At 54.9% G+C, this 17,238-nt stretch overlaps 2 protein-coding genes across 6 annotated transcripts in view; one reads left to right on the forward strand and one right to left on the reverse strand.

Moving 5' to 3' along the window:
• The window catches only part of BCL9L (BCL9 like), a 31,080-nt gene extending 26,749 nt beyond the window's left edge, over positions 1-4,331 (forward strand). For 2 of the 5 annotated variants that reach the window (XM_032285276.1, XM_032285277.1), the window contains 2 exons: positions 298-579; positions 992-2,733. In XM_032285276.1, coding sequence (XP_032141167.1) covers positions 298-579; positions 992-2,085 — 1,376 coding nt within the window. In that variant the 3' untranslated portion in view covers positions 2,086-2,733. Of the gene's footprint in view, positions 1-297; positions 580-991 lie in introns of all 5 variants that reach the window. The other 3 variants (XM_032285274.1, XM_032285275.1, XM_032285278.1) reach the window with 3 other exon arrangements.
• On the reverse strand, positions 4,196-16,632 carry CXCR5 (C-X-C motif chemokine receptor 5). The gene is made up of 2 exons (XM_032285279.1): positions 16,404-16,632; positions 4,196-6,846 (listed from the first exon to the last, which is right to left on the reverse strand). The coding sequence occupies exons 1-2, from the start codon at positions 16,452-16,454 to the stop codon at positions 5,779-5,781; spliced, it is 1,119 nt and encodes a 372-aa protein (XP_032141170.1). The 5' UTR covers positions 16,455-16,632; the 3' UTR covers positions 4,196-5,778.
• Positions 16,633-17,238: the final 606 nt, after the last annotated feature.

Consider the following 17,238-nt stretch of genomic DNA (forward strand, 5'->3'; position numbering starts at 1 on the left):
TGCGGGGCAGATGGTGGCAGCTGTGTTGGGCTTTCTCAGGGGACACCTCATGAGTCTCCCAAGCATTTCGAGGGATCGTACTTGGGGCCCAGGATCTTCCCCTTGCCTGGGGTCCTAAGGCAGCAGAGATTGCTTGAAGACTGGTGGGCTCTGGAGATAGTGGGGGCCTGTGGGTGTGTCTGAAGGATCAGGTAATATGGGGAGCTGACCTCTTCCTAAACCCCCCAATACCCACAGCCAAATTCATCTTCCCCTCCCCAGTCACCCCCTGCTCTCTTTGTCTCCCCGTTTCTGTAGGTGCCCTCCCGCCTAGCGGCCCCCGGAGCAGCTCCTCTGCACCTCCCGCCAACCCTCCCAGCGGCCTCATGAACCCCAGCCTACCATTCACTTCCTCCCCAGACCCCACGCCTTCCCAGAACCCCCTGTCACTGATGATGACCCAGATGTCCAAGTACGCCATGCCCAGCTCCACCCCACTCTACCACAATGCCATCAAGACCATCGCCACCTCAGACGACGAGCTGCTGCCTGACCGGCCCCTTCTACCACCCCCCCCACCACCGCAGGGCTCCGGGCCAGGTGCGAGGACAGGCTGGGACCCCGGGGAGGCCAGCTGGTGTGGGCACTGGGAGCGGGGAGTACAGCTGTGGTTGTGCTGGCTTCTCTGAGCTTCTGAAGGCCCTGGGTGTGGGGGTGGAGGCTCCTGGATGCGCTCCCGTTCCCACTCACTGGAGTCATTAGTGAAACCCAGCCCAGAGCACTCAAATGGTCTTTCCAACACTTGGTGGCATGTCTGTGGAGGACTGGGCCAGAACTTAGTCTCTTGGCTTCTAGCTTCAATGCCTCTAGTCCCTTCCTTCCCAGCCAGGGGAAGCCAGTGGGAAAGCTCCAAGCCCTGGCACCACCTGGCTGCAGACTCAGGAAGGCCTGAGCCCTGCATCCTCCCCCAGCTGGGTGCACCATGTCTGACCCTCTCCTCTATTCCCTACAGGGATCAGCAACAGCCAGCCCAGCCAGATGCACCTGAACTCAGCCGCTGCCCAGAGCCCCATGGGCATGAACCTGCCAGGCCAGCAGCCCCTGTCCCATGAGCCCCCACCTGCCATGCTGCCCTCCCCTACTCCTCTGGGCTCCAACATTCCATTGCACCCCAATGCGCAAGGGACAGGAGGGCCCCCTCAAAACTCCATGATGATGGCTCCAGGGGGCCCCGACTCCCTGAATGCCCCCTGCGGCCCAGTGCCCAGCTCCTCCCAGATGATGCCCTTCCCCCCTCGGCTGCAGCAGCCCCATGGTGCCATGGCCCCCACTGGGGGTGGGGGTGGGGGGCCTGGCCTGCAACAGCACTATCCGTCAGGCATGCCCCTGCCCCCCGAGGACCTGCCCAACCAGCCGCCAGGCCCCATGCCCCCCCAGCAGCACCTGATGGGCAAAGGCATGGCTGGGCGCATGGGCGACGCATACCCACCGGGTGTGCTCCCTGGGGTGGCATCAGTGCTGAACGACCCCGAGCTGAGCGAGGTGATCCGGCCCACCCCAACGGGGATCCCCGAGTTCGACTTGTCGAGGATCATCCCCTCTGAGAAGCCAAGCAGCACCCTCCAGTACTTCCCCAAGAGCGAGAACCAGCCCCCCAAGGCTCAGCCCCCGAATCTGCATCTCATGAACCTGCAGAACATGATGGCGGAGCAGACTCCCTCTCGGCCCCCCAACCTCCCAGGCCAGCAGGGTGTCCAGCGGGGGCTCAACATGTCCATGTGCCACCCCGGACAGATGTCCTTGCTGGGCAGGACAGGCGTGCCCCCACAGCAAGGCATTGTGCCCCATGGCCTGCACCAGGGAGTCATGTCCCCTCCACAAGGCCTCATGACCCAGCAGAATTTCATGCTGATGAAACAGCGGGGCGTGGGGGGCGAGGTCTACAGCCAGCCTCCCCACATGCTGTCCCCGCAGGGCTCCCTCATGGGCCCCCCGCCCCAGCAGAACCTCATGGTGTCCCACCCCCTTCGGCAGCGCAGTGTGTCCCTGGATAGCCAGATGGGCTACCTCCCGGCGCCAGGTGGCATGGCCAACCTGCCCTTCTAGAAGTCGCTACCGGGGCTGGAGCCGGGGCAATGTTGCAAATACGATAACCTTAACAAAGTTCTTCCCCTCAATGTTGGGATGGCCTGGGTCTCGGGGTGGGGTGGAGGGGGTGGAAGGGGGCTTGTGTGGGGAGTGGCATTTGTGGAAACCAGATGTGCTGGCAGCTTAGGGGGAAGTGGCAGAGTGGGGTGGGGGATTTTGGATTGGGGTTGGTTCCATTGTGGCCACCAGGACTGCCCCTCCCCTACTCCTCCCAGTTCCTATGGAGCCTCTCTATTTTACCTCTTTCCCTGCACCCACCATCCCCCCTTCAGCTGTGTTTTTGGAGTCCTGGATGGGATCTGGGGGGATAGAGGAAGGAGAGGTCAGGTCTTCCACAGCCCCTTCTGCTCCTGTCTCCTCGTGTCTGCATTGCTGGAGCTCCACCTCCCTCTCGGTTTCTCTGTACCCGCCGGTTTTCCTTCTGTCTTTACCTGCATCGTATCCTTTCCCTGCTGATGTGGCTGACCCCTCTCCCACCCCTCCCTGCAGGCGGCTGGCCAGGTGGGCAGGTGCCAGCTGGAGCTGTAAATAGAGCGCTGCGCTTTTGTGCCGGTTTGTGCGTGTGCTGTATTTCTGTGTTTTGATAGAAGTCACACAAAAAAAAAAGGATAAAAGAAACCTTTCCCCCTTCTTCAAGTTACTACTCCCTCCATTCCCCTGGACCCAGGGACATGCAACCCTACACGGCCACCCACTGTTTGCAGTGTCTGAGCCCTTAAGGGATACCATTCCTGTCCCCTCCCCAAATGATAAAATGATGTAAATGCCCCACTCCTAAACTGAGGTCAGACCACCTAGGCTTCCACCTGGTGAGCCCTAGCAGGGCTGAGACCCCCAGGGCAGCAGCCTGTCTGCTGCTGAGAGATTCAGGGAGAACATGTGCACGTACATGCTGTTTGCCCACACCGGTGACACGGGGCCCTGGCTTCCCACTTTGGATGCCTGGGTGTCCTCTGCTGCTACATCTTAGCCAGAACTTGAAGTCTTTTGTCCCAGTCTGGGATGAAGGAAAGGAGGAAGAGGCGGTGGCTATGTGGCCCCCGTGAGCGGAGCCATGGAAGGGTGGCATGGTGCCACTGGGGCCTGTGGCTGCAGTAGCCCTGGGCCAGTAACCTCCAGGGCCCTGACACTTCCAGAGGCTGCCACCTACTTCTTATCAAAGAAGGGGCAACCGTTAGTCCGAGTCAGTCCACCTCCCCTCCAGCCTCCACCCCCGAGGATGGAATCGGGAGAACAGCATCCCACCACCTCCTCTCTGCCTGCCCACTCACCGGCGAGGTTGTCCCTCTGCCCAGGGCTCAGGGCCATGTACCAGACCTGTCTGTGCCCACCCAGGCACAGCCACTGCCTCCCCCTTGGCTCCCTGCTCTTCCCCAGAAGAGTCCCCTATCTGCCTCTGGTCAGAGCTGAAGCCATATACGACTGGGTGTTTGTCCCCTACTTTGGCCCCAGGAGTAAAAAACTTCTTTTCTCACTTCCTTTCCTGTCTCAGGAGGACGCTGGGCAGTTCCCTGGCTGAGGCCTTTTGCACCCCACCTCCAGGGCCAAGGGGCCATTCTAGACAGGGTGTCTTCTACCAGGACCCATCCCTAGCCTTCCTGGCCTGGACGGCCTGGTCTCGCACTGGCAGCTGTAATACAAAGGGAACTCTCCCCACTCCTCCCAGCCTGGTGCTGTCCTCTGGGTCCACCATCGGCCAGGTCCAGCGCTTCCTCTGGGGCTGACAACAGGCCCCTGACTCCCCCCAGCCACCTCCCAGGGGCTATGGCCTCTGTGTTTGGGGGGGGCACCTGCCCTTCATCCTGCCAGGCGCTTTTTGCCCGCCCTGCCTCAGCCTGGGCCCTGTGCCCTTGAGCCCTCCACCCCTGGCCCAAGACCCCCCAAACTGTCTGACTCTGTGTTTCCTGCCCTGAGGAGAGAGGGGTGAGATTGCAGCAGGCCCAGTGCCCTCTCCGTCCCCTCTTCTCCTACCCGCGCCACAGGCCAGCCTACTTCCCTCCATCCATGGCCATACCCCCAGCCATTTTGTACCATTATATAAATATATATATAAATATAAATATATAAATACAATATGTGAAGACATCTTCTTGGTTTTTATTTTGAAACAATTTTTAGGCTTGTTCCGGGGGTCTCTGTGCTGCCTGTACTGTATTGACCTGTTTTATAGGTGCCTTTTTATTAAAAAGAAAATTCAAAATCCAGCCTCTTGCCTCTTTGCCTCTGCTTCAGACTCCTCCATTGATTGCCCAGCTTGCTAGGAGATACTCTGAAAAAAAGGGGCGTCCCGGCGCTTCCTCCCTGTTCTGCGGTGAAGACACTCTCCCCGGGCCAGCTTTGATTTCCCCAGTGGGGCCTCCCAAGGAGCTTGGCTGCTGGGCTTGAGTGGGACAAGTTCAGGGGTCCCTGACTCCACCCGATCCGAGGCTGGGGAGGCAGGAGGGAGCACCCAGAACTACCGGTTAGTCAGGCCTCCCACACCCCAGGTGAGCAAACAAGCACAGAGCAGCTTCCTGCGGTTCCATCTGAGTGACATCCTCACCGGGGCAGGGCCCGGCTTCCTGGGGCCTGGGGACTTCCCTGCCTAGGGTGATGCCACAGAGGGGCTGGCTGAGATGACTCCCACAGGCCCCTTCCAGGCAGCCTTTCTCCATTCACACTCTGAGTTCCTCGGGCCTGTAGCTTGTGAGAAGGGAGTGGGGAGGGGACAAGGCAGCCTCCTTCACCATCAGTGCCCACAATCCCCCATCCCTGGACCCGGCCACCACAGGAGCTCTCCACCCCACTCTGTGTCCCCTGGTGGAGGGGACCGCCGGATTTGATTGATCCATGTCCCTTCTTGGGGTTGGGGAAGAAGGCTCGTTTCTTCCCTCTGTTGGGCTTATCTCTTGCTGCTCGGCCTTTGAGCGTCCTCAGGTCACCGCTGGCCTCCAAGGGCACCTAGAGTCAGCTCTGCCTGCAGACCATCCAGGACCCGGTGACCCAGGGTGGACCCAGTGCTGTTTCTGTCAGAGCCTGGGGCAGCTACCTGAATGCAACCAGTCTGAGCTTCCTGCTTGGTCAAGATGGCTTCAGGCCTTGGGGGCCTGGCAGAATGTCTGCGTTATGTGTGTTTTTAGGGACTGAAATGTCTGAAGGTCACACTCTGCTGCCAGCTGGCCTGTCCTCAGTTTGAACCTCCACTCATCCCCTGGTGCTCAGCTTCTCCTGGCTTTGTTTGGCAGGTGGGTAGGAGAGAGGGGAAGCAGTGGAGGTCAGCAGCCCCTAAGCCGATGGAGTGTGTTCTGGGAGGGACCAGCGCTGTTCCTTGGCAAGGGCAGAAGTAGAAGTTGTTTCTTGAGCTTTGGATGATTAGGATGGGAGAAGGTGTGTGAGGTTCTCTCAGCCCGAGGGGGCACAGATGGGTAGAGACAGCCTTCACTGTGCCTTTGGGCTGCTTTCTGCTCCCTGGGCTCCAGCCTAGCCCCAGGGCTGGCAGAAGAGCTGGCAGGGATGTCCTAGAAATGGGGGTTGGTTCCTCTAGTTACCCCAGCTGAGGACACTCCTAGGTGAGCCACGGTGAGCTCTTAGGATCCCAGCTCCTGCTGGAAGGAGCATCCAGCATCACTGCATGCCCCAAGGAAAAGCAGCAATAAAGGGGGACACTGGGACCTAGAAAGTGGTGAGGGAGGTGGCATTCTCTGACTCAGAGAGACTGCTCCTGCGCCAGCTAGGGAAGAGCTGGCACAGGGAGGCAGGGCCGGTACAGCCCAGCTTGGTTAGGAGCCGTGACAGGTCACTGCGGAACTTCACGCCAGCGAAAGTGTAGAGCATGGGGTTGAGGCAGCAGTGGGCCAGGCCCAGGAACTCGCACATGGTGATGGCCGCAGGGAGAGAGCCGTTCAGCTCGCAGCTGTTGTCCACGGCCTTCAGCCTCGACAGGGTGTCCAGGAAGATGACAATATGGTAGGGTGACCAGCAGAGGAAGAAGATGCTTGTCACCAGGATGGCCACCCTGACTGCCTTCTGCCGCTGAGGGCGCCGCTGGGCCTGGCGCAACCTGTGCACCACCCCCACGTAGCACCAGCCCATCACCAGCATCGGCAGCAAGAATCCTGCCACGTGGTAGAGGAAGCGGGAGGTGAACCAGGCATGCGTTTCTGCTTGGTTCTCTTGGGAGAAGGTGCAGTGTGGCAGGGAGTTGTTGTGATAGGGCTGGCTGACTTTGGCGAAGAGGATCTCTGGGAAAGCAAGGAGGAAGGCCGTCAGCCAGATGGTGGCACAGGTGATGTGGATGGAGAGGAGGCGGCGGTGGCGGTAGGCGTGGACAGCGTGAACAATGGCCAGGTAGCGGTCCACGGCAATGCAGGCCAGGAGCAGGCTGCTGCAGTAGAAGTTGATCTTGTGCAGGGCAATCACAGTTTTGCAGAGGAAGGTCCCCAGGACCCAGCCCACAGAGCCCTCAGCCACAGCAAAGGGCAAGATGAAGACCAGCAGGAGGTCAGCCACAGCCAGGTGGAACAGGAAGGTCTCGGTGGAGCTGCGTGTCTGCCGGTGCCGCTCCAGGATCACCAGCACCAGGACGTTGCCGATCATGCCCAGGAGGAAGATGAGGCTGTAGGCCACAGGCACGAACACGGCCTTGAAGGAGGTCATGAGGGGCCCCTCCTCGATGGGGCAGAGGTGATTTTCCACCGGGGAGGTGTCGTTATAGTTGTTAAATTTGTCCAATTCCCACAACTGCAAGGGTAAGGAGACAGGAGGGTGAGGAGCTGAGGACCTGTCTTTCCTCTCTGAGAGGAACCCTAGCTCTCTTGGAGGTTTTCCTACATAGGGCCTGCTGACCAAATGTCAAGTTTCAAATTTCTTTTTGTTTTTGGAGACCAAGTTTCACTCTTGTTGCCCAGGCTGGAGTGCAATGGCATGATCTTGGCTCACTACAACCTCCACCTCCCGGGTTCAAGCAATTCTTCTGCCTCAGCCTACCAAGTAGATGGGATTACATGCATGCACCACCATTTTTTATTTTTACATGCATGCAGCTAATTTTTTATTTTTAGTAGAGACGGAGTTTCTCCGTGTTGGTCAGGCTGGTCTCAAACTTCTGAGATCCGCCCACCTCAGCCTCCCAAAGTGCTGGGATTACAGGCGTGAGCCACCCGCCCAGCCTCAGGTTTCAAATTTCAATTCTGAAAAAATCACTTTGTCTTCTCCAGCTTCAATTTTTTGCCTATCAAAGGGAAGCATTCTTTAGAATCGTAGTACAGATGAAGCGGGGAGTGTGGAGTGGCTGTGCTTTGTAAGTGCTGAAGGGCTTGCCCCATAAGTCAGCTTGTGTTTTTGGGTTCTCTTTTACGGAAGCCTGTGGCCTTGGGGGCTGGAGTCGCAGGACTTCAATTTGGGGAATGAACCTGGTTGGTACAAGGAGCCATCTGTTCCAGTTCTTAGCAACTTAGCATCGTGCTGGGGTCTGGGGGCAGGCAGGTGTGGGCTCCCTCTTCATGGGTCTCCCTGTTCCTGACTGTCTCCCTGTTCCTGGCTGTCTCCCTGTTCCTGACTGTCTCCCTGAGACACGGAGAGACCGGCAGGAGAGAAGGACAGAGCCTGCTCCAAGTTTGGGGGTGTGTCCATGATGTCTCCGGAAGTTCCCTCCTCCCCATTCTGCTCCTCCTCTCCCCATCATGCCCCCCCACCACCCCAGCACGCAGGTTGTTTACCCAGCTAACCACAAAGGAAGACATGTGCCTGTTTTCACACCTTTCACTCACAGCTGTCCCCTGCACCTGTTCCTCCTCACTTCCCAGCTCTGTTCTTCCCACCCTCCTTACCCAAGCCCCTCCCCAGGCAATTCAAAACCAATTACAATCAACCTATGTGGGTTCAAAAAGGCAATTCTATAAATGATGAGCCCCAGGGAAGCAGAGGATGGGAGGGGGTACTCTGTCCCCCAGGCTCTGGCTGGCTTAATGCTGCCCCCCTTTCAGGAGCCAAGGAATTTGAGGCTGTAGTGAACTATGATCATGCCATTATGCCCTAGCCTGGGCAACAGAGCAAGACCCAGTCTCAAAAAAAAAAAGATTGGAGTAAGCTAAACTTAGTGCCATTCACACATTGCTAAATTTCAGAACTGCTGGGCACAGCAGTCATGTCTGTAATTCTAGCACTTTGGGATGCTTAGGTGAGGAGATTGCTTGAGGCCAGGAGTTCAAGACCAACCTGGGCAACATAGCAAGACCCCATCTCTACAAAACAATTTTTTTTTTTTTTTTTTTGGAGACGGAGTTTCGCTCTTGCTACCCAGGCTGGAGTGCAATGGCGCGATCTCGGCTCACCGCAACCTCCGCCTCCTGGGTTCAGGCAATTCTCCTGCCTCAGCCCCCTGAGTAGCTGGGATTACAGGCACGCGCCACCATGCCCAGCTAATTTTTTGTAGTTTTAATAGAGACGGGGTTTCACCATATTGACCAGGATGGTCTCGATCTCTTGACCTCGTGATCCACCCGCCTCGGCCTCCCAAAGTGCTGGGATTACAGGCTTGAGCCACCGCGCCCGGCCTTCTACAAAACAATTTTAAAAAATAAAGTAAATTTTAGAACTAATTGCAGAATATCACAAACAAAAGTAAAGGTGTGTTTTTCCCCCCAAACACACACCTTTGCTTTTGTTTCTGGATCGACAGTGTCTTGCTATGTTGCCCAGGCTGGAGAGCGGTGGCTATTAATAGGTGTGGTCACAGCACACTACAGCCTCGATCTCTTGGGCTCAAGTGATCCTCCTGCCTCAGCCTGCTGGGTAGCTGGAACTGCAGGTGTGTGCCAACAGTGCCCAGCTCCATGGATTTTCTTTAGAGTACCCATGACTGTGTGTGTGCCACAGGGTTCCCCTGGGGTGGGGAGTGGTGTTGAGGCTCCAGGCTCCCCTCCTTGCCTTTAAACTAGAGCTCTCCACTTTTGACTTGTGTGGTGTTTCACACGTAAGCTTTTGTTGAAAAAAAGGTTCTACTTTCATTTGAAAACCATGGACCTGTGGGAAGAGGTCTAACCTCCCAACAGAGCCTTTATGCTCCTCCCAAATGTGTATTCCTCTGACCTTTCAAACTTTGTCTTCTATTAGTATAGAAGGGTGGCTCTAGGCCACCCCCCAAGCCTGTCCCCCAACACCCCAACACGTTCCTGTCTCCAAACCTCTGCTTGGCCTTTTCCTTCAGCCTAGCCAGGCTTTCTACCCAAGTTTGCCTATCTAATCTCTACCCTTCCTCCAAAGCTGAATTCAATCCCATCTTCCCACATCCTTCCCGGCTCCCCACCTGAAATTCTCTCTTCTCCTTATGATGCATGTGCATTTATTACAGCACTCAGGGTTGGGATGACCACTTTCTAAACAGATGGCAAGGTCCTGGAAGCAGACCTTCTGTGTCGCCCTCCCAAGGCCATGTTTGTTTTTTTTTTTTTTTTTTTTTTGGGAGACGGTGTTTCACTTTTGTTACCCAGGCTGGAGTGCAATGGCGCGATCTCGGCTCACCGCAGCCTCCGCCTCCTGGGTTCAGGCAATTCTCCTGCCTCAGCCTCCTGAGTAGCTGGGATTACAGGCACGCGCCACCATGCCCAGCTAATTTTTTGTATTTTTAGTAGAGACGGGGTTTCACCGTGTTGACCAGGATGGTCTCGATCTCTTGACCTCGTGATCCACCCGCCTCAGCCTCCCAAAGTGCTGGGATTACAGGCTTGAGCCACCGCGCCCGGCGTCCATGTGTTTTATGTAGGACAGATATGTGTTGACCTGCTCTGAAAGCAGTTTCCCAGAGAGGGCCAGGAGCCTTTGTAACTGAGACTTAGGTAGGTGCCTTCTCAGGGACTCACTCTAAATTTCTGCATTCTGCCTTCTCCCAATAACCTTGACAGCCTGGATGCTAGATCCTATCTCGTGTTCTCTCTCCCTATTGGGAGCTATTTCCAATATTGTCATTGAGCACATCTGCTTGACTAATAGTGGAATTCAGCAGTCTTCATGCAGAGCCAAGCCTTTCAGACAGAGGGAGGAGAGAAGCAGGGCCTGGGGCGGACAGCAGGCTGGACTCCACCTACCTTGGCTGTGCCTGGGGAAGGCTTAGGTCCAGCCAGCCTATCTGACCCAGAAAGCCCTGGGTTTCTGGGCTCGCCCTCCATGCAAGTTCTTGCCCTCCAAAGCCTCCAGGCCGACTGGGTTATTGCTCATCTAAAGTCAATGCAGGCCGGGCGTGGTGGCTCACACCTGTAATCCCAGCACTTTGGGAGGCCAAGGCAGGCCGATCACGAGGTCAGGAGTTTGAGACCAGGTTGACCAACTTGGTGAAATCCCATCTCTACTAAAAATACAAAAATTAGCGGGGCATGGTGGCGCATGCCTGTAACCCCAGCTACTTGGGAGGCTGAGGCGGGAGAATCGTTTGAACCTGGGAGGCGGAGGTTGCAGTGACCTGAGATCGTGCCACTGCACTCCAGCCTGGGTGACAGAGAGAGATTCCATCTCAAAAAATCAAAATAAAAAAAAAAAGTCAATGCAATGAGAACCAGGTTTAAAGGGGGGTGGGAGGGGTCTGTCTCTTCCTACTTGCCAAGAGGCATTTGTTTGGCAGTGTTCAGAGAGGGGAAGATGGGAGGAAGCTGGTTTGAGGGGTGCTGGGAACCGACAGCACATCTCAGCAGGAGGTGTCAAACAGACATTTTTGGGGGTTCGGGAGTGGCACATGTTAAAGCCACTTCCCACACACAAGATTTCTAGCTCCCCCAGTCTCCCCCAAACTATGGAGACAGGCAATAAAGAAAGGTTGGCTCTGGCCTCGTAGGAAGTTGAGGAATCAGGAATCCTGAATACCGTGGGGCAAGTGGTGCTGAAGGAAGCCCTCCAAGACCCACTCCCACGGGGAGCACAGGGCAGACCATTTGCATGAGCAGTGTTCCCATTCCTTGACATGAAAAGCTGCAGAAACTCAAGGCCCTCATGCACACACTCTGACAGCAACACACACCTTGCATAGACACAGGTGCCAAGATGGGCCACACCAGCATGTGGCATCGACAGTCACCCAGCAGATGACAGCCAGGTCATAGCCCATGGGCCTCATGCCCCCAAGAAGGGAAGAAACACAATGACCAAATGAGGCTGAGTGGAGCTAGAATCTGGTTAGAAAATTGCTGTGAGCACTGGGGAGAAGTAGGGGCTGTAAGGGTGTCCTAGTATTGAGGGGCATAGGGGGAGGTGGGGGTGTAAAGAGATGCAAAGCGCTTGGCCTGCAGTGGGATCCATAACGTTATTCTTCTCCTTCCTCCACTGCAGGGCGCAGGCTCCTCCCTGGATAATTAAGTTCTCCAAGCCCCACCTGACTTCTCCAAATAATGAGGATGCCCCACTGCCCAGCGCTGGCCAGCGTGAAGCTCAGCTCATATTTGCTAATGGGGATTCTACGTCAGCGGGTGCATTGAGCAGGGGTGTCTAGCATGACTCAGGGATCTATCCTGGGTCCCCTCCTCTTCAGCACTCTCAACCCAGCTTTGGGGGCACACTCAGGCAACACAGAGTTCTTTACAAGCTGGAACCACAGTCCCAACCTAACCAGATGAAATTGCATGGGGAAAAAGATACAAACCAGGACTCAGGTTTCAAACATTACCCATCCAGGGATAAGTTAGGGGAGACCAGGTAATGACAGTTCATGAGAAAGACTTGGGAGTTTGTTGCCTATAAGCTTAAGATGAGTCATGGGGGTGATGTGGCCACCAGAAGGGCCACTGTTACCTTCATCTAGATGAGCAGAAGCCTGTAAGTGGACAGCTGACACCAGCCCAGTTTGGTTGGTCTGGACGAGAGTGACCACTTCGTTGAGGGGCTTGGAAAACCCTGCCCGTGGAGGAAGTTTTTAGGTGCTAGGGGTATAGTGTCTAGAACAGGGAAGACTTGAGTCCATGAGGGCTGATGTCAAGGACTGGAAAGAAGACCCATGGGCATGAGGGCAGCTATGGACTCATGCTGTGAGCTTCCGGGGCAGTCCAGAAGGACTGGGCAGAAGCTGAGGGGATGGTGTTTCAGTCAAAGGAGGGAGAACTTCCTAACAGGCAGAACCGTCCAGCAATGAGATGGGACCCTTGGGAAGGAGAGGAACGTTTGAGCCCAAGTGTGTGGGAGGAGATTCCTACCCTGGGAAGAAGGAAGATGGACTCTGCCTTCAAATACCCCTCGCTCCCACTCCCAGATTCTCTGTCTGTCCTGTCCTGCCTGGGGCTGAGCTGGTTCTCAGCGTGATCTCCATCCAGCTCAGTAGCCGGAGCCTTTGCTTTTCTAGTCCATCATGCCACCAATGAATGCCCCAGCCTGACCTTGCTTCTCAGCCCTGAGGAGGGGGCAGGGTTGCCTGCATGCATGGCTCACTCAGGCTGAACCCCAGGACTCCTAGGCCTGAGTCATACTGGCTAAGGGAGTTGTCTGCACACAGATCCCAGTCATTGCTCTGACCAGGGGGAGCACACAAGCTCCATCTCCTTTTATGGGCCTGTGTGGATATTCCCAGCCGAGAATCAGGAGCTATGAGTAGAGCTGGCCAGGGCATCACTCATTCCAGCCTTCAGTGGCCTACGGGGTGTGGGGTCTGGAGGAAGGAGACTGGGCTGCGGTGAAGGTGTAGGTTTGTACCCCTTACCCCCTCTTTCTACAGAAGGCCCGCAGCCTCTAAAGACCATCTAAGACTGGCTTGCCATTTGTCACACCTCCCTTTCCCCACCCACAGCCGTCAGGGACAAGCCTGCGAGATTCCTCTTCCATCTCTACCCACGAGTTTTGGCCATTAGAAGCAGGTACTGCGCTGGGTGTGGTTTTAGGGGGAGAGGTTAAGCTACTCCAAACCTCTGCAGCAAGTCTTCAGGGTTAAAGGGGCCCCACCTGGTACCCCAGCGTCTCTGTCCTTTAGGTACAGAGTCACACAGTCCAAGGCACAGGTAGACAGGCCTCCCAGGTGTGTGTGGCAGCCTCTTGAAACCATCTCCTCCTGGGTTGGAAATATTTTGCCCCATCACTCCTGGAAGAATTCTCATTCTTGTGTCCTGGTTCTCAGGTCCACATGCATGGCCACTGTTTATGCTGTTCAGCCAAAGGAGTGGGATCAGCTGCCATGTGCATCCCTAGGGAAGGCAAGAACTCCTGACAGAGACTCAGCAGCCTGTATGCCTGAACCCAGATTCACTTCAACCCTGACTCATCCTCAGCATGGCCTTGGGGCTCTCCCTCATCTCTGACCCCTTCAACCACACCCCCAGTTAGGGCCTCCTCCACTGGGGTTCCTCTGGGATTTTTGACCTAGTTGGGGGGGGTGGAGAACCTCCCTTCTACCCAGATGAAGCCCAGAAACAGCCTGAGCTGGTTTTGGTTCCTCTTCTTCACACCTCCATGGTGAAATGAGATGGTCCATGTGGACGAGCTGTGTAGCCTGTGACGCTCCGGTCACACTAAAGTCATGGTGTGTGGTGATAATCTATGGAGAGGGGCCATGAAGCCAGTTGCTCTGGGGCTTGGGCCAGCCTCACCTTGCGCTATAGCAGCTTCCCCTCCTGGCTGGTATGCAGAGTGGGGCTGGAGGTATACTTTATGACCAGGCTCTGTGGGTGTCCCAGCCCAGGCCCTGGTTCTACTGGGCGGAGGCTCTCAGATCAAGGTTCCCATAGACAGGATCTGCTCTAGGTCTGCCTTTATCTGCCTTTCCAGTAGGATGGGTCCCTGGAATGCCCAGAACCTGGAATCTTCTTGTTCCTGGTTCTTAGCCATTTAGATTTTTTCCTATTTGGACCATTCATTCATGAGAATTAGCAGCCCCTTTTCTCCAGCACCCCCGGCCCCTGCCTTGAAGAAGTGGACATTGTAAGCAGCTAGAGTTGGTCTTCGAGTTCTAGAGGACAAATAGAATACAGAATGACCAACCTGGCTTATGGCCAGGCACTCCCAGTTTCTTTTTTTTTCTTTCTGGCAAGCTTGTATAATCAAAAACTCCCAGTTCTTAACGCAACATTAAAATGTAAAACCCAGTGTTCAAGGAATGTGAACCAATACTTGGTATGGGCAAGGACAAGGAGGAGAATAGGAAGCAGAAGGAATAGAGAAGAATCTACACTAACTCCAGAGGGAAATGGTGAGCTAAGACTGTTACTGCATCACAAATCAAGAAATATTTATTGAGAAGCTACTACATTCAAGATTCTCTTGCCTGTACTGCTATCCCCACGGTTTTTGTGCTGTGACACTGAGGGACAGTCTGCCAAGGCTGCTCACGGCCCTCCAGTGAGTGGGTGGGGGTGGAGAAGCGGGTCTGTGTTCTGAGAGGACAATGACCCCGAGACAGAGTATGTAGGAGGTCCATGAAGTGGGGACGAGGCAGTGGTGGCTAACTGAATAGCTCTAGAGCTCAGATGGTTCTAGAACTCCTGGGCTCCTGGCTAGACCTGAGTGAGGGATCCAGCCATTTGAATGCCTGGCTGAGGATCACTCATTTGAGGTGTGACACAAAACAAGTCACTGGGTCTCTTTCCCCCAGATATAGGTTTTCTTGGGATGTAACCTGCTGCCCCTGCCCCCTGCCACCACCCGTCTCTAGTAGGTCACTCAGTGAGGCGAGGCGTGCAGTTAGGGGAAACTCTTAGGTTTCTTAGAAGCCAGGACCAGCCAGGTCTCCAGCTGGTTACTAAGATATCCAACTGGGTCAGGGCTCGTGGTCAGTTTGAAGCTGCAGGAGAGGAAGACACACAGTAACCTAATCAGGTGAGGCCAGCGACTGTGCCCGGAGGCCAGGGTGGGAGCACATTACTCCTTTGGGGCCGTGGGTTTTTAGTCTGATTTGCAGTATTGCCCAGACTCTGCAATTAGGCTCAGGGCAGCTTCATGGGTGTGCAGCTTGCGCAGTCAGTCACACAGGGCTTGCACCTAGCAGGACCCCCCACTTGGTTTAGTGCTCTGCTATTGCCTTCTTGATCTTTTTAACAATTTTTCAACAAGGGGCCCCACGTTTTCATTTTGCATTGGGTCCCACAAATTATGCATCAGGTTCTGATTAGATGAATGGTCCGGCTCTGATTCCCCCTGTGGTTTGGATCCCAGAGGCCAGGCTTTGGGTAGTTAGCCATTCTGCTTACTTTCTCCCCGTGTCTTACACTTCCCAGCCCTGGGATGTGGGCAGGCGAGAGGCAGCCTTCTCCAAGCAAGTCTGGGAACACGGTTGGTGTTCCACTCCAGCTGGGGGAGCAGGAGGGAGTCAGACAACATCTCAGGGTAAGTTTGGGCCAGGAGAGTTGGTAGGAGCCAGGGTTTGGTTCCTTCATGATCTAACCCAGAATGCAGCTCTGAGACAAGTCCTTTCCCCAGGGGGAGAAAAGACCATGAAGAAGTTTCCAAGAAACCTTACAACCAGCCTCTGCCGACGGCTCACAAGGAGCCCTGTGTTTCTCTGGTTGAGCTGCTCCACACACACACGTCTGTTGGAAGTCCAGTGACAACCAAGTCAACTGCGCCACTACGCTTCACTGGAGAGACTTGAGTGGCGGCAGTGTGGTGCTGGGGACCATTTTCTTAGCCCACCCAAGAAACCCTTCCAAGAATATCTTGTCTCTAGAGATTCTACAAGTTCTAAGACGTTTTTCAGATTAACGGTTTCTCAAGCGCTCCCTGACTCCAGCCTGCTGGGATCCTTGCTACCATCTGGTCTCACACTTCCTCCGTTTAGCACATACTTGTTGTCTAATAGCTTCCAGTGAGTGATTTTTTTCTCTGGACAGAGTGGAAGCTATTTGAGGGCAAAGACCAGATCCTTAACTTTTCCACCCAAGACAGAATGTAGTTTCCTGATTATATAATCACATGGCGAGGATGAACAGCTATGCGTTGACTGATTAGCAATGCCAGCCTCCTTTCGGTGAGAAAACCTCCAAAGTAATTTCCTGTCTAGTCCCATATTCCAACCCTAAGAGAATAGGAGAGAAAGAATGGAGAGGTGAAGTATCCTGTTCCCAGTCACATAGCAACTCAGGGAGGATGCGGGGTCTGAACCCATGGCTTCCAGGTTCCTCTAAAGGATGTCTACCAAGGGCAGTAGCTCTCCTTGTCTGCTTCTTCCACAGAATGGAAAATAAACTCTTAAAGGGCAGGAGCTGACGGACCTGTCTAGAGGCCGCAGATCCACAGTGGGAGGGGATTCCCAAGCTGTCCCCTCTCCATGGGACCCTGGCACAGGATATTAGAATTCCAGGCAGGGCCTGGGAGACAGGAAGCTACCTGTGTCTACTCACCAGGCCCTCCAGTTTCTCGAGGTCCATTTCCAGCATCAGTGGGTAGTTCATGGTTGCGCCGGCCGTGAATCACCAGACTGGTCACTGTCTGATGTCGAGAGGCTCCCCACCAGGTGCCTCTAGAGAGGTGGCAGCCGTCAGCTGCAAATTTAAGCAAATGAGCTGCGCATCGTCTCCTGGGGCGGCTAGGGCCTGCAACCTGCCTCACAACTCATCACTTTTTTTTTTTTCCACTGGGTCTTTTCTGTTTTTTTGAAGATAGGGAAAATCCCCCACAGCATCAGTGCTAGTCAAGCATTTCAGCTTCTTTCCCGGCAACAATTGTGTCAACTGGGGCCGATGACTAGTTTAAAGGCTGCCCTCACTTCTCCTCCCTATACCCCCAATAAGGGGCTCAGGAATTGTAATGAAACCACCATACAAAGCCATCAGGCTGTTAAGGGAAACCCCTGATCCACAGAGAACAGGAGAAGCGCCCTCCCAGCAACCTCTCCTCCAAGCCGCCTCCAAACCTTCATCTTTCTCACCACTAGGGTGATCAACCATTCCAGTCTGCCCAGGACTGAAAGTCCCTTGACTTGGGAAACCCCTAAGTCCCGGCAAATCAAGGCACTTGGTCAAACTACTTGCCACCATCCTTTTGCCCAGCAGGGGCAAAACCCCTTCCCTTCTCAGCTCAAGTTCAGAAAAGATAAGTTAGAAGTTTTCAAAGGGAACAACAGTAAAACAATACTGGAAGGCAAAATGAAATCAACTTTGGAAGGCTGAGGCAGGAAGATCGCTTGAGGACAGGAGTTGGATACCAACCTGGGCAACATACCCTATCTCTAAAAGA

Source organism: Sapajus apella, unplaced genomic scaffold (assembly GCF_009761245.1).
Source record: "Sapajus apella isolate SASKATOON/1434 unplaced genomic scaffold, GSC_monkey_1.0 scaffold16, whole genome shotgun sequence".
NCBI lineage: Eukaryota > Metazoa > Chordata > Mammalia > Primates > Cebidae > Sapajus > Sapajus apella.

Coding starts and splice junctions, on each gene's coding strand:
- CXCR5 (XM_032285279.1), bottom strand. CDS start 16,454: ATGAACTACCCACTGATGCTGGAAATGGACCTCGAGAAACTGGAGGGC. Junction 6,847..16,403: donor TCGAGAAACTGGAGGGCCTG/GTGAGTAGACAC, acceptor TTACCCTTGCAG/TTGTGGGAATTGGACAAATT.